Source organism: Pinus tabuliformis, chromosome 4_2, assembly GCF_031772625.1.
Source record: "Pinus tabuliformis cultivar Carrire ecotype Pingquan chromosome 4_2, CPIR1, whole genome shotgun sequence".
NCBI lineage: Eukaryota > Viridiplantae > Streptophyta > Pinopsida > Pinales > Pinaceae > Pinus > Pinus tabuliformis.
This window is the reverse complement of record NC_142304.1, coordinates 598,186,013-598,200,986: the sequence shown is the minus strand read 5'-3', so window position 1 is coordinate 598,200,986 and position 14,974 is coordinate 598,186,013. Positions and strand designations below refer to the sequence as shown.

General features: G+C 42.4%; 1 protein-coding gene across 1 annotated transcript in view; it reads right to left on the bottom strand.

The window, feature by feature from the left end:
- The window catches only part of CPSF160 (cleavage and polyadenylation specificity factor 160), a 424,028-nt gene that overhangs the window by 92,840 nt on the left and 316,214 nt on the right, over positions 1-14,974 (bottom strand). Inside the window, exons 18-20 of the mRNA XM_089425698.1 lie at positions 14,718-14,798; positions 14,536-14,598; positions 14,339-14,416 (exon numbers count right to left, since the gene is read on the bottom strand). Of these exons, the coding sequence (XP_089281824.1) occupies positions 14,339-14,416; positions 14,536-14,598; positions 14,718-14,798 (222 nt within the window). The remainder of the gene's footprint in view (positions 1-14,338; positions 14,417-14,535; positions 14,599-14,717; positions 14,799-14,974) is intronic.

Here is a 14,974-nt window from a genome sequence, read left to right as displayed (position 1 = left end):
CTGCAATGTGCCATCCTCAAGTTTCCAATCTTATCAACTCTTGATGTGCCCCATTCAGGTCCATGAAGTCCTCTTCATCATCTGCAATGTGCCATCCTCAAGTTCCCATGTCACACTAGCAAGTCCTATAACATTCCTGCCCTAGCACCTTCTTAGGATGTCCCTTGACATCTCTACAAGTGCTTCCACACAATGTCCTTGCATAGGTCTCTGCCATGCTCCATGTCTTCAAGTCCCCAACCTGATGTCCATGACTAAGCTGCCCATGTAGTCCAACCAAGTAGACACATCACAACATCTGGCCATCTCATCCAAGTCTTCAAACTTTGGTTTAGTGAACTCGGTCACTCAACCATCTCATCATCATGTCATGAGTCCCTTCATCATAGCTCCTCCACCAAAGTGTCCATCAAGACTATCTCTTGGTCTCGGCCATGAGAAGCCCACCCAAAACATCACAAGTGTGTGCCCTCCTCAATCTGTCCATGAGTCATGCCGGATACTTAGCCAAAGTGGCTAAAGCATGACCCAATCCTCCGCAACGATCATCAAGTTCCACCCTTGTCTCGGGTTCTTGCACCTTCCATCACAAGGTCACAAGTAGCCCCAACAAGCCCTGCAACGTTTGACAATCCTTGCTTCTCCATACAAGGTTCCATCATAGTCATCCATGGTGAGATCCTCCCTAGCATTGGCAAACTGGCTTTGCCCTTTCCTGCACATGGTCCATCTCCCAAATGCCCAAATGAAACACAAGTATCATCACTTACTTCATCATCATGAGGCTCCTCCATGTGAGTGACCTCATCCATACATGTTGACAAACTGCACGATTCTGGTTCATCTTGATCATCTTCAAGTTCATCCTCTATCGTAGTCATGTCTGCAACATCTTCGTTCATCACGGCTTCCTCTTCCTTGATGGCCCAATCTGCAACTTCACCTTGCTCCATTGTCCAACCGGATTGAAGAAGTTCTTTCTCAGTTTCAGCTTCCCTCTTCAAGGCTATGAGATGCCTCAATTCCTTCTGTCTTATCTCGAGCTCCTTGAATTCTGCTTCAATCAAGTCTCCTTCCTTTGCAAGTCGAAGAGCTTCCCCCATATCAGGAACCCCTTCCTTAACCAAGGCACGAAGAGCATCCCTTGTTTCAAACAACCTTTTGCCACATTCTACAAATCCTTGTGTTATTCTTTCTGACTCTTCAAGTAGACTCCCTCCGAATTCTTTGAAGGATGTATAACCCAATTTCTCCAAGATAGACATCTTCACCTGCAACCTGAACCGGCCCTTGTCTCACTTCGTGTGAAACGGTCTCCTTCACCTGCAAGTACCCTTGTCACTGTCACGAGCAACCTTGCTCACCAGCTCCAACCGAGATCTGATACCAACTATCATGCCCCTACACCTGCGGTGATCTTCCAACCGCTTGTAGCGAGGTGCGGCACCACCGAACGCTTTCTTTTTGTTGAAAAGTGTGCAACAAGAAATGCATGTTGAGAGTGCAACAAGATGATGGAGCTTAGTGAAAAGAGTCGCCTTCACTAAGTGGGCCAGCAGAATATTTTTGGCGCAAGTCTATTTTTAGACTATGTCTATTTTTAGACATATGGATCATGTCTATGTTTATGGATGATTGATCAAGTTGGGAAAAATAGATGGACTTCTATTTTTGATGAAAGTGTGAGTGATCACAGTGTGAGTGATCAAAGTCTATTTTTAGACTGGCTGTCAAAAATAGAAAAGTCAAATATTATTATCTCACAATAATATTTGGACTATAAACTTGATCTTATTCTCTTGGAGCACTTCAGTTTGAGCTACAGAGGTGGCACATGCAGCTGTCAGAAGGAAATACGCTTTTCTTATGAGTCAGTTGAGTTGTTGCATGCATGACTTCAGTTAGAACTCAAGTGAGTTGAGTTTAGTGGACTGGAGGTACAGTTGATGGAGTTGTGTTCAGTTTGACTTAGTTAAACTAGTTGTAGTTAGTCTAACTGCAGATAGACTAATGATGAGTTGTTAAACTAATTATTAACTCATAATACAACTAAAGAATACATCAGTTAACTCAGTTGCATGTCAGTGCATGTTCAGTTCAACAGGGACAAGTGGTAGAGAATCAGATTGCTATCAGTTGTGACTATAGTTGTGCATCAGATCTTGCACAATCAAGGGATTAAGTATGCCAATGAGTTTGCTCACGTATTTGGCCCACATTTTAGCCTTTGCTCACGTCCAAAAAGAGTGAGTGACTATTTTGCAGGTGAAAAACGATTTTGGGAAGCTATTCTCATCAGTTCTTGAGCAGGTATTGAGCAGTGGAGGCAGGCAAGCAGCGGGGGAGATTTGGAGATCAAATCTGAGCTGTATTGTGTGTAACAGGTGGAGATACTTGTGAGAAGTATTATGCTTTGTAATGTTACATGATTCAATCAATATAATATACAGATAGTGTGGGGTTTTTAGCGAGATGCTTTCCCCGGGATACATACTGTGTTTATGAGTTTGATTGATGCTTCTATGTGTGCCTGTGAATGTTTCTGCTTCTGTAAATTGATGATCAACGTAGAGGAGATTATGTATTATACATGTTCCGCTTAAAATTGTATGATCAGGATAATCTCTGTGAATATGTGTTAAATTATTCAAAATTTCTACATGGTATCAGAGCTACTTGATTTGTAGAAGAGATTTTTACAGGATATCAAGCGAGGATTGATCATCAGATCTACTATTCAGGAAGTGGTTACATTCTATTTCTTCAGGCAGAGTCTGTAATCGGGCCAGGTAGCCTCTGGATTCATCCTTCCTTTGGAAGGTGAAATATCCGGTAAAAGCCCATACAGTCGATCTCTGTACAAGAAATAATTTGTTCTCTCGAATTCTAGATCGGAAGCAGTTGAGTTTTGTGCTGGTGGAATTCGAATTTAATTCCAAAGCAAGAGATAAAACTCAGAAACATTCAGTTTGAGAATGGAGATAGTATGCCCCAGTATCTCACGAGGTTCACTCAGTGTCGAGATGAGCTGGGAAGTGTGGGGGTTACTGTTGATGATGAGGATGGTGAGTCTAGGACTCCTTGACCTTCCTAAGAGTTGGCATAGCTACCAAGACTCAGTGAATGGAAGGGAGAAACTGCCAAATTGGGAACGACCATGGTCGGATTTGATGCAGGAGGAGATTAGACGGAGCACCAGAGACAGTTCTTCATCCATGCAGGATGAGGAGAACTATGCCTTAGCGAGTAAGGCGAAGAAGGGGAAGGGGAAGGTTTCTCTTTCTGAATCCAGTTCTTCCAACGATGGGAAGAAGGTTGACAAGGCGAAGGTGAGATGCTTTCGTTGTCATGAGTTGGGTCATTATGCTACTAATTGCCCAAAGAAGAAGTCCAAGAAGGGATCCGGGGAAGGATCTGAAGGTGAGGCAGCCTCACTTGCTTCACAGTTTGAGTTGGACTTCACACTCTTCGCATGCATGGTTTCATCCATGATGGGAAGTGATTGGTTTCTTGACAGTGGAGCTTCTTTCCACATGACCGGTGACAAAAGTTTGTTCAGTACTTTGGAGGAGAAAGATCTCCAGATACTCATAGGGATGGGTAATGATGAGAAGTATAGTGTCTCAGGTGTAGGCACGGTTATTTTTCAGAGGGAGCATGGAGCTCGCCTTACCTTGACCGATGTCAAGTATGTACCAGGACTGAAGAGAAACTTGGTGTCGATCGCGATGCTGGAAGACAGAGGCTATGATGTAGTCTTCAGTAAGGGAAAGGTTTTCCTTAGACACATCATCACCAGACAGGTGAAGAAGATTGGTTCACGGGTCAAGAACCTGTATGCTCTTGAGGTTCAAGATGCATGCAAAGCCTTGAGCAGCAAGGCAACTGATGGAGACTTGGTGGTTGAGAGGGAGCGTATATTACCTCTCAACATGCAGAGCCAGAAGAAGTCTCAGACGATTGTGGAGGAGCCACGATTGGTGCAGCAGCTTCAGGAGATTGTGGAGGAGCCACAACAGGGGAAGCTGAGAGGAGATCGTGTAGAGACATCTACTCATCCAGAGACCTCCAGTAGGGGAAAACTTCAAGCCAGGTGGGCTGAGGGATCGCATGCATCCATACCTTCAGGTAGGAGGTGGGGTGATGTGGATTGATCATCCCAAGGAGGAGGGGCAAGATCCTTGAGGTACCCAACCTCTTGGATGAGACCTTGCTACGGGAGCCCCGATGTGTAGTAGCAGGAACTGACTGATTGGGTAGAGACAGATGCGGATGGAGCGGCAGAGAGAGCGACAGTGCAGGAAATCCCAGGACAGCGCATAGCTAGCAGGCTGTAGCAATGCGAGAGGCACAAGTGTTTTGCACGGTGCTAGCTGGCACAGAGAGGTGTGCAATGGTGCGAGATGCATGGAGATGTTGCAGTAGCGCAGATGTCAGAGAGGGAGCACTTGTCAGCAGCAGGTAGAGCTTCAGCATCAGAGGATGTTTCTATCCCAACAGGGAGGTCAGTTGGGAGGTGCAGTGCGGATGCAATGCTGGGAGATAGAACCAGCAGTAGCACGGATGCAGTCAGAGATCAAAGTGACAGAGGCTAGAGCAGTCAGATACTGAAGAGCACAGAGATGCAGAGTTTCAGTCGACAGAGGCAATAGCAGTCAGAGACTTTGATGACAGAGCAAGTGGACCGGCCAGATGTGTTGCATGGAGAACATTCCAGAGTTACAGGATCGGGTTTGAGAGGAAGCCTTTCTTGTTGAGAGGGAGTGTTGAAAAGTGTGCAACAAGAAATGCTTGTTGAGAGTGCAACAAGATGATGGAGCTTAGTGAAAAGAGTCGCCTTCACTAAGTGGGCCCGTAGGCTATTTTTGGCGCAAGTCTATTTTTAGACTATGTCTATTTTTAGACATATGGATCATGTCTATGTTTATGGATGATTGATCAAGTTGGGAAAAATAGATGGACTTCTATTTTTGATGAAAGTGTGAGTGATCACAGTGTGAGTGATCAAAGTCTATTTTTAGACTGGCTGTCAAAAATAGAAAAGTCAAATATTATTATCTCACAATAATATTTGGACTATAAACTTGATCTTATTCTCTTGGAGCACTTCAGTTTGAGCTACAGAGGTGGCACATGCAGCTGTCAGAAGGAAATACGCTTTTCTTATGAGTCAGTTGAGTTGTTGCATGCATGACTTCAGTTAGAACTCAAGTGAGTTGAGTTTAGTGGACTGGAGGTACAGTTGATGGAGTTGTGTTCAGTTTGACTTAGTTAAACTAGTTGTAGTTAGTCTAACTGCAGATAGACTAATGATGAGTTGTCAAACTAATTATTAACTCATAATACAACTAAAGAATACATCAGTTAACTCAGTTGCATGTCAGTGCATGTTCAGTTCAACAGGGACAAGTGGTAGAGAATCAGATTGCTATCAGTTGTGACTATAGTTGTGCATCAGATCTTGCACAATCAAGGGATTGAGTATGCCAATGAGTTTGCTCACGTATTTGGCCCACATTTTAGCCTTTGCTCACGTCCAAAAAGAGTGAGTGACTATTTTGCAGGTGAAAAACGAGTTTGGGAAGCTATTCTCATCAGTTCTTGAGCAGGTATTGAGCAGTGGAGGCAGGCAAGCAGCGGGGAGATTTAGAGATCAAATCTGAGTTGTATTGTGTGTAACAGGTGGAGATACTTGTGAGAAGTATTATGCTTTGTAATGTTACATGATTCAATCAATATAATATACAGATAGTGTGGGGTTTTTAGCGAGATGCTTTCCCCGGGATACATACTGTGTTTATGAGTTTGATTGATGCTTCTATGTGTGCCTGTGAATGTTTCTGCTTCTGTAAATTGATGATCAACGTAGAGAAGATTATGTATTATACATGTTCCGCTTAAAATTGTATGATCAGGATAATCTCTGTGAATATGTGTTAAATTATTCAAAATTTCTACATGGTATCAGAGCTACTTGATTTGTAGAAGAGATTTTTACAGGATATCAAGCGAGGATTGATCATCAGATCTACTATTCAGGAAGTGGTTACATTCTATTTCTTCAGGCAGAGTCTGTAATCGGGCCAGGTAGCCTCTGGATTCATCCTTCCTTTGGAAGGTGAAATATCCGGTAAAAGCCCATACAGTCGATCTCTGTACAAGAAATAATTTGTTCTCACGAATTCTAGATCGGAAGCAGTTGAGTTTTGTGCTGGTGGAATTCGAATTTAATTCCAAAGCAAGAGATAAAACTCAGAAACATTCAGTTCGAGAATGGAGATAGTATGCCCCAGTATCTCACGAGGTTCACTCAGTGTCGAGATGAGCTGGGAAGTGTGGGGGTTACTGTTGATGATGAGGATGGTGAGTCTAGGACTCCTTGACCTTCCTAAGAGTTGGCATAGCTACCAGGACTCGGTGAATGGAAGGGAGAAACTGCCAAATTGGGAACGACCATGGTCGGATTTGATGCAGGAGGAGATTAGACGGAGCACCAGAGACAGTTCTTCATCCATGCAGGATGAGGAGAACTGTGCCTTAGCGAGTAAGGCGAAGAAGGGGAAGGGGAAGGTTTCTCTTTCTGAATCCAGTTCTTCCAATGATGGGAAGAAGGTTGACAAGGCGAAGGTGAGATGCTTTCGTTGTCATGAGTTGGGTCATTATGCTACTAATTGCCCAAAGAAGAAGTCCAAGAAGGGATCCGGGGAAGGATCTGAAGGTGAGGCAGCCTCACTTGCTTCACAGTTTGAGTTGGACTTCACACTCTTCGCATGCATGGTTTCATCCATGATGGGAAGTGGTTGGTTTCTTGACAGTGGAGCTTCTTTCCACATGACCGGTGACAAAAGTTTGTTCAGTACTTTGGAGGAGAAAGATCTCCAGATACTCATAGGGATGGGTAATGATGAGAAGTATAGTGTCTCAGGTGTAGGCACGGTTATTTTTCAGAGGGAGCATGGAGCTCGCCTTACCTTGACCGATGTCAAGTATGTACCAGGACTGAAGAGAAACTTGGTGTCGATCGCGATGCTGGAAGACAGAGGCTATGATGTAGTCTTCAGTAAGGGAAAGGTTTTCCTTAGACACATCATCACCAGACACGTGAAGAAGATTGGTTCACGGGTCAAGAACCTGTATGCTCTTGAGGTTCAAGATGCATGCAAAGCCTTGAGCAGCAAGGCAACTGATGGAGACTTGGTGGTTGAGAGGGAGCGTATATTACCTCTCAACATGCAGAGCCAGAAGAAGTCTCAGACGATTGTGGAGGAGCCACGATTGGTGCAGCAGCTTCAGGAGATTGTGGAGGAGCCACAACAGGGGAAGCTGAGAGGAGATCGAGTAGAGACATCTACTCATCCAGAGACCTCCAGTAGGGGGAAACTTCAAGCCAGGTGGGCTGAGGGATCGCATGCATCCATACCTTCAGGTACGATGTGGATTGATCATCCCAAGGAGGAGGGGCAAGATCCTTGAGGTACCCAACCTCTTGGATGAGACCTTGCTACGGGAGCCCCGATGTGTAGTAGCAGGAACTGACTGATTGGGTAGAGACAGATGCGGATGTAGCGGCAGAGAGAGCGACAGTGCAGGAAATCCCAGGACAGCGCATAGCTAGCAGGCTGTAGCAATGCGAGAGGCACAAGTGTTTTGCACAGTGCTAGGTGGCACAGAGAGGTGTGCAATGGTGCGAGATGCATGGAGATGTTGCAGTAGCGCAGATGTCAGAGAGGGAGCACTTGTCAGCAGCAGGTAGAGCTTCAACATCAGAGGATGTTTCTATCCCAACAAGGAGGTCAGTTGGGAGGTGCAGTGCGGATGCAATGCTGGGAGATAGAACCAGCAGTAGCACGGATGCAGTCAGAGATCAAAGTGACAGAGGCTAGAGCAGTCAGATACTGAAGAGCACAGAGATGCAGAGTTTCAGTCGACAGAGGCAATAGCAGTCAGAGACTTTGATGACAGAGCAAGTGGACCGGCCAGATGTGTTGCATGGAGAACATTGCAGAGTTACAGGATCGGGTTTGAGAGGAAGCCTTTCTTGTTGAGAGGGAGTGTTGAAAAGTGTGCAACAAGAAATGCTTGTTGAGAGTGCAACAAGATGATGGAGCTTAGTGAAAAGAGTCGCCTTCACTAAGTGGGCCAGCAGGCTATTTTTGGCGCAAGTCTATTTTTAGACTATGTCTATTTTTAGACATATGGATCATGTCTATGTTTATGGATGATTGATCAAGTTGGGAAAAATAGATGGACTTCTATTTTTGATGAAAGTGTGAGTGATCACAGTGTGAGTGATCAAAGTCTATTTTTAGACTGGCTGTCAAAAATAGAAAAGTCAAATATTATTATCTCACAAAAATATTTGGACTATAAACTTGATCTTATTCTCTTGGAGCACTTCAGTTTGAGCTACAGAGGTGGCACATTCAGCTGTCAGAAGGAAATACGCTTTTCTTATGAGTCAGTTGAGTTGTTGCATGCATGACTTCAGTTAGAACTCAAGTGAGTTGAGTTTAGTGGACTGGAGGTACAGTTGATGGAGTTGTGTTCAGTTTGACTTAGTTAAACTAGTTGTAGTTAGTCTAACTGCAGATAGACTAATGATGAGTTGTTAAACTAATTATTAACTCATAATACAACTAAAGAATACATCAGTTAACTCAGTTGCATGTCAGTGCATGTTCAGTTCAACAGGGACAAGTGGTAGAGAATCAGATTGCTATCAGTTGTGACTATAGTTGTGCATCAGATCTTGCACAATCAAGGGATTGAGTATGCCAATGAGTTTGCTCACGTATTTGGCCCACATTTTAGCCTTTGCTCACGTCCAAAAAGAGTGAGTGACTATTTTGCAGGTGAAAAACGAGTTTGGGAAGCTATTCTCATCAGTTCTTGAGCAGGTATTGAGCAGTGGAGGCAGGCAAGCAGCGGGGGAGATTTAGAGATCAAATCTGAGCTGTATTGTGTGTAACAGGTGGAGATACTTGTGAGAAGTATTATGCTTCGTAATGTTACATGATTCAATCAATATAATATACAGATAGTGTGGGGTTTTTAGCGAGATGCTTTCCCTGGGATACATACTGTGTTTATGAGTTTGATTGATGCTTCTATGTGTGCCTGTGAATGTTTCTGCTTCTGTAAATTGATGATCAACGTAGAGGAGACTATGTATTATACATGTTCCGCTTAAAATTGTATGATCAGGATAATCTCTGTGAATATGTGTTAAATTATTCAAAATTTCTACACTTTTTAACAATACTAACGTTTATGGACTACGCCTACTCCAACATAAACTTACTTTAACTTATGTTTTCTTGCAACCAAGTAAAGATTTATCCTTTATACTTTAAAGAAGATCATTCTCAATCATTAACCATGTACAACAAACCGAGAACATCAACAATACACAAGTATAAAGGGAGGGGCAACTCCCAGAAAAGTCTGCCCAACAATATATTATAACAGCTTCTTCAATATTACAATACAAGTGATGCTTGGCAAGCTCCAAGCCAACACTTAGAATAATTTTACAACCAAGGCATAGAACAGCCTTTCACCATCATATGCACTCTTGCACAAAGAAGAATGCCCACCCGGGCCACCTATCTTACTTTGTCAAGTCCTGCACACAATCTGCACATAACTCCCACCTCGGCACGCTTGCCTCACCCAAACCGCACTTAAGTCAAAACCTGCACCTTAGAAGTGCTACGCATGAGATATGCGCAGCCCCCTTTTACCCCTGCGTTGTTTTACCCCTTATGCGAATGAGTAGTGCGAAGTTGCTTGGTTGAAATGAGCCTCATGCTCACATGTTTATATGTATCCATCGTATGTTTTTGGAGGCGGTGTGCCACCCCATGGCCGACCCCCAAAATACTTCCAACGCACCCATAATCGTCCTCCAAGTGTCGGCCCTGCTCTCAAGCTAATCCTCTTTCAATTCGCTATAAAGACAGCCTCAACACTTAGTCGAATTCATAGGTTTTCTGTTATCGTCGCATTTTTGTTCACGGTTTCGTCGCATTTCCGTGTGCGCTCACCCGCCCGTCGTGCAGACCCGCCCGCCTGCCATGCAGACCCGCCCGCCTGCCGTGTAGACCCGCCCGCCGTGCAGCCTCGCCCGCCCGCCGTGCAGACCCGCCCGCCTGCCGTGCAGCCCGCGCCCGCCGTGCGCCCGTGCACGATGACTTCACCCGGCGCCCAAACGCGCCCGTTTCCAAGGACCTTACACTAGTTGTATTCGGAATCTATTTAATAGTAAAACCTTCATATATGTTGCGCTGGTTTTCCTGCATTGAATTTTTCCGGGTATGATTGTCCAAAATTAATTGTGTCCCTTGTGTTGTCTCAGTGTATTTCAATTGTTGATCTGTATATTTGTGAAGGTTTCATTTGTGTTCACTTCGATATTTATGTATTTAAATAACTTGTTAATGCAAAGAACAAGTAGGAGATAGCAAACCAAAAAATGCAGTAGGGGTTTCTGATGTGTTTGATGTGAAAATCCTATCACTGCAGCAACTGATTTATTTTTCCTACTTATTTCATCATACGTTATTAATGAAATTACTTCAACAAACATTAAAATAAATACTACTGCAGATATCACACTATAATACAGAAACAAGCATATGCACACATTGACACAGTTATTTTGCACTAATGTCCCCAGAAAAACCCAATGTGGCAAAACTGGTGCAGCAAGGGAGGATTTTATTATTCAGCAATTTTCTTGTACAACAAGGTGCCAAACTGGCTTACCCACAAACCTAAAACTGGTGTCAACCTGAAACCCTCTGCGTGGCTTCCTCTGGCTCTGTGTCTGCCTCTTCTGCGCAGTGTCTCTAGCCTTTTGCGTTACTCTTGCAGTTTCTGCGTGGATGACACAGGCCCTTCTAGCTCTACGCAGTCTCTATTGTCTCTGTGTGGCTTCCTCTAGCTCTGTGTCTACCTCTTCTGCACTGATCTCCCCTCTTTGTTCTGTACTTGCTACCTCTTGACTACTCTCCAGACCACTAGTTCAACTTCTCAGCAAACCCCGCTCCAGAAATTGAACTGACTGGTCTCCCTCAGTGTGTTCTCCAAGTGCCCCTTAAGCCTCCTCTTATACTTTTTCTATTGACATCTCAACGGCCAAGATTAAGTCCCTAATCAACGGCTAAGATTAGATCTGGCTTGATCTATGTCTTTTGGACCATTCTAACACAGATTCATATTAATACACATTAATATTTTATTTTCCCTAGGTTTAGACTTGGGGACTCCATTAAAAATATTAATTATTTTAATATCTCTTGATCTATTTAGAATCTGCCCAAACTCTTTCTAGGTATTGGAGATCTTATATGCCCCAATCTCTCCACCAAATTTCGTGGCTAGAGTACATCTGGTGCTACCCCAAATCAACATTAGATTCATAAATTTTCACAAGTGACACTCTCACCCTTCTACATCTTTATTGTTACTCAGCTTCTCCTTGAGAATCATTTTCCGATTCTCAAATGGATCTTGGTACAGCTTCACAATAGCCTCCCACAATTCTTTTACAATATTCTTGTCTGTGATATGCCAGACAATGTGATCTCGAACCCTGTCAAGGACCATCCTCTTTGCTTTGGCCATATCCTTCCTATAATCAAGATACAAAATAGGATCTGTCGGTTCAGCTACAACAATCTTCATCCAGCAAACCGATCCAGCAAAAAGGATGACGCAGTCTTCTAGAGGCAAGACATTGGCCCACGCAGTGATTGCACAAGGACTTCGCAGTGTTTGCCGGGAGGGTCAAATCACTCATTGGATCAGTTGTGTTTGGGGAATGAGATAAACCCTTGAATGTAATTCTTGTTGCTGTGATTTCTCTGTTAAGGTTAGCTGGTGTGAGAGGCAACCTGTTGTACTCAAATTTTGCTTGCTTAATAATACAAACCCTCTATCCACTACACTGGTTATTCCGCATCAGGTTTTTCCAGGGACGTGTTGTCCAAAAATAACAGTGTCCCTTGTGTGCTTGTCTCATCTATTGTTTTAGTTTATGATCTGTATGTCAATGTAGTCTGTAGTAGTGTTTACATCACTATTTATCTAATTAAATAACTTGTTGAATGAAATAACAAGTAGGAGATGGTAAACTAGTAATTGCAATAGGATTTCTATTTGTAAAGATTAAGAAATTTTCACATGTAACCTATGTAATTATGTCAAAGATATGTGTCAAAAAGTGATCCTCCAAAGCAAAGGCAAGTCTCCTATTCATGTCAGCTCAAAGAATGAATTTTGGTGCACTTAAAGTCAAGTCGGCCTCACAAGCTCAAGTCCGCCCAAAAGAAGGGAAAGACTCCTATATATAGGACCATTCGACCTCACAATTAAACCATCAACTGATCTCCGAAATCAGCGAAGAAGAGAGGCAAGAAAGCGGAGCGAAAAAGAGCAAGAAAGGTGCTTCTAGGGCAGTGAAGAGAAGAAGAAAGAAATCAGAAGTCTTGGGACTGTTTTAGGGCGCCTGTCTGTCAAACGTGCGAAGGAAAAGAAGGACATTCTGCTGCTGCAACAAGTCAGAAATTGCAGCCCCCCTAAAAATTTCAATTGGGCCAAAAAGAGGTCTCAAATAGGTCTCCATATCAAGAGAAATAGCTCCCACCTCAAGCAAAGGAAGGGAGCGAGCTACAAGGGCAATCTTGTGCTATAATCAGCCTCACCTGCAAGAAGAAATCAGACCTAAAGTAGGGTGAGAGGATCAGATTCTCAACTCAAAAGTATCTCTCAAGGAAGGTCTCATTCTCTAGACTAAGTTTCAAGGAAAGGGAAGATTGCCAAGCGAAGTAGAGAAGGAAAGGAAGACACCAAAGAAGAGGTCTCTAAAGAGACCTAGGGGTTCTGCAGTTGCCAGAAAAGAGCCCTCAGTTGCCAGAAGAAGTGCAAAGGAAGAGATCAAGGTGCAAAGCAGAAGGCAGCATTGATTGAAAGACAAAAAAAAGAGAGATTGTGTCTTGTGCTTGGAGGATCTACTGGTCAAAGGTCTAGGGTTTGATATTTGTCAATTGAAGCTTCAATAAGAGAAATTTGCAGAAGGGTTTTCCTCTCTAGGAGAGAGACTTTTTTCCCTGGCTGAGAGCCAATATGTTGTGTTCTTGTTTCCTTTTGTTTTGGTCACTGTTTGATGAAGTAAGAGAACACATATTAAAAATAATAAAAGAAGATTGTACTAATCAATGTAGAAAAAGTCGAAGTCGGGATTAAATCGGCAAGGGTCCAAAAGTTGAAAAAGTCGGGAAAATTAAAAGAAAATACAAAAATGTTCATTTTTTAAGAAATCAGGACTTTTTCAATAAAACCCTGATTTTTTCAAAAAAAAAAAAATTATTAAAGAAACTACCTCATTCACGATTTTTTGGAAAATGTCCCGATTTAATCCCGACTTTTTCGATTTAATCTCGACTTTTTCAACTAGGAAAAAATCGGCAAAAAATCGGCCGATTTAATCGGCCAGCCAAAAAAAATTGCGTTTTGGGGATTTAATCCCGATTTCTTCCGGACTTTTTCCACACTAATAAGAAAAGTAAAAGTACCTCACAAATTGTTATCATCGTCAGAAGAATCTAACTATAACCTAGATGGTCCAGATTCTTCAACAATTGGAATGGTGAAGACAATAAGCACAAGGAAACACAAAACAATTCAAGGCAAAACATTGAAACATAGAATGGAAGCCTCCAGTAAACCTACTTTTAATGCAAAATGAATGAAGGTGGGGAAAGGGAGATGATACACAAGTTTAGAGATCAATGCTCTAGTACCACTTGTAATGTAACTGGCAGTAGTTATAGGATAAGATTATGACAGGGGACACACATAATAGTAGATGCACACCTTGACAATTTTAATGACTATGCTTCATAATTAACATATCGTACAAATTATTAATACATATAACAGATATTAAAATCGTATATTAATTAATCTGTCCCATTGTCATAAATTTGGGTATATGGTTTCACTCTCAACACTCTGAGAGACACCTGCTGCTCCAATCTCGATTTTGTTGAAGTGCATCTCCTCATGTTGAAGAGACGATTAGCTCAAGTAGATTTGGCATAACCACTCGAATGCAAATTACTTGAACTAGAAAAATAAAGAAAATGAGAAGCATGACCGATGAAGGTGAATATCATGCACCTGAAAACATGGTAGACTACATTGACAAGAATCCAATTTTTAGCCTTCACAGATTTTACTGAGAAACACACACACACACCACACAAAAAATGCAGACATAGCACAAACTTCTATTATCAAAAATGAATAACCGGGGTGAAGCGGCATCACTCACAGGGAGAGAAACTATTAAGGCATAAAGATTCTTCTCTGCAAAATAAGTTATCTGATGAGGCGTTCCTCTCAAAGGAATCTGCAACAAAAGCACACAGAAAAAAACAGGAACCACCAGGCTCTAAATAAATTGCAACATGTAATTTTTATTGATTCATTAAATTTGTGTACAAACAAAAACATTTACATCAGCTTTACCTTCTTAACTGGCCAGTAGTTGTCATAGTTTAGTGATGGTAGTTGGCATATTTTAAGAAATCCCTGAAACCAGAAATTTGTTAGCAATATCAAAATAATAGCATAGGCATCTTATAATAATGACACCTAGTTATCTTCAGTTACTAGTGCATGTAAGTGCACCATCTGGAGAAGACCATAACCTGTGCAGTGCAATAAATAAATCCGTGGTTGCAATTTATGTTGTGAAGAGGTGTAAATGCCAGTATAGGCCCATGGCATAACTGCAATGACACATCCAACATGCGTTCATGAGTACCAAGAAAAGGAAAACAACACGTATACATCCAGGAGCTACAGCATATAATGATTGTAATATCTGGCATAGATAAAACAGAAAGTAGATAAGCTTTTATGAAGAAGACAAAAGCTGAAAGAAAGTCCAAATACACCCTTCCAT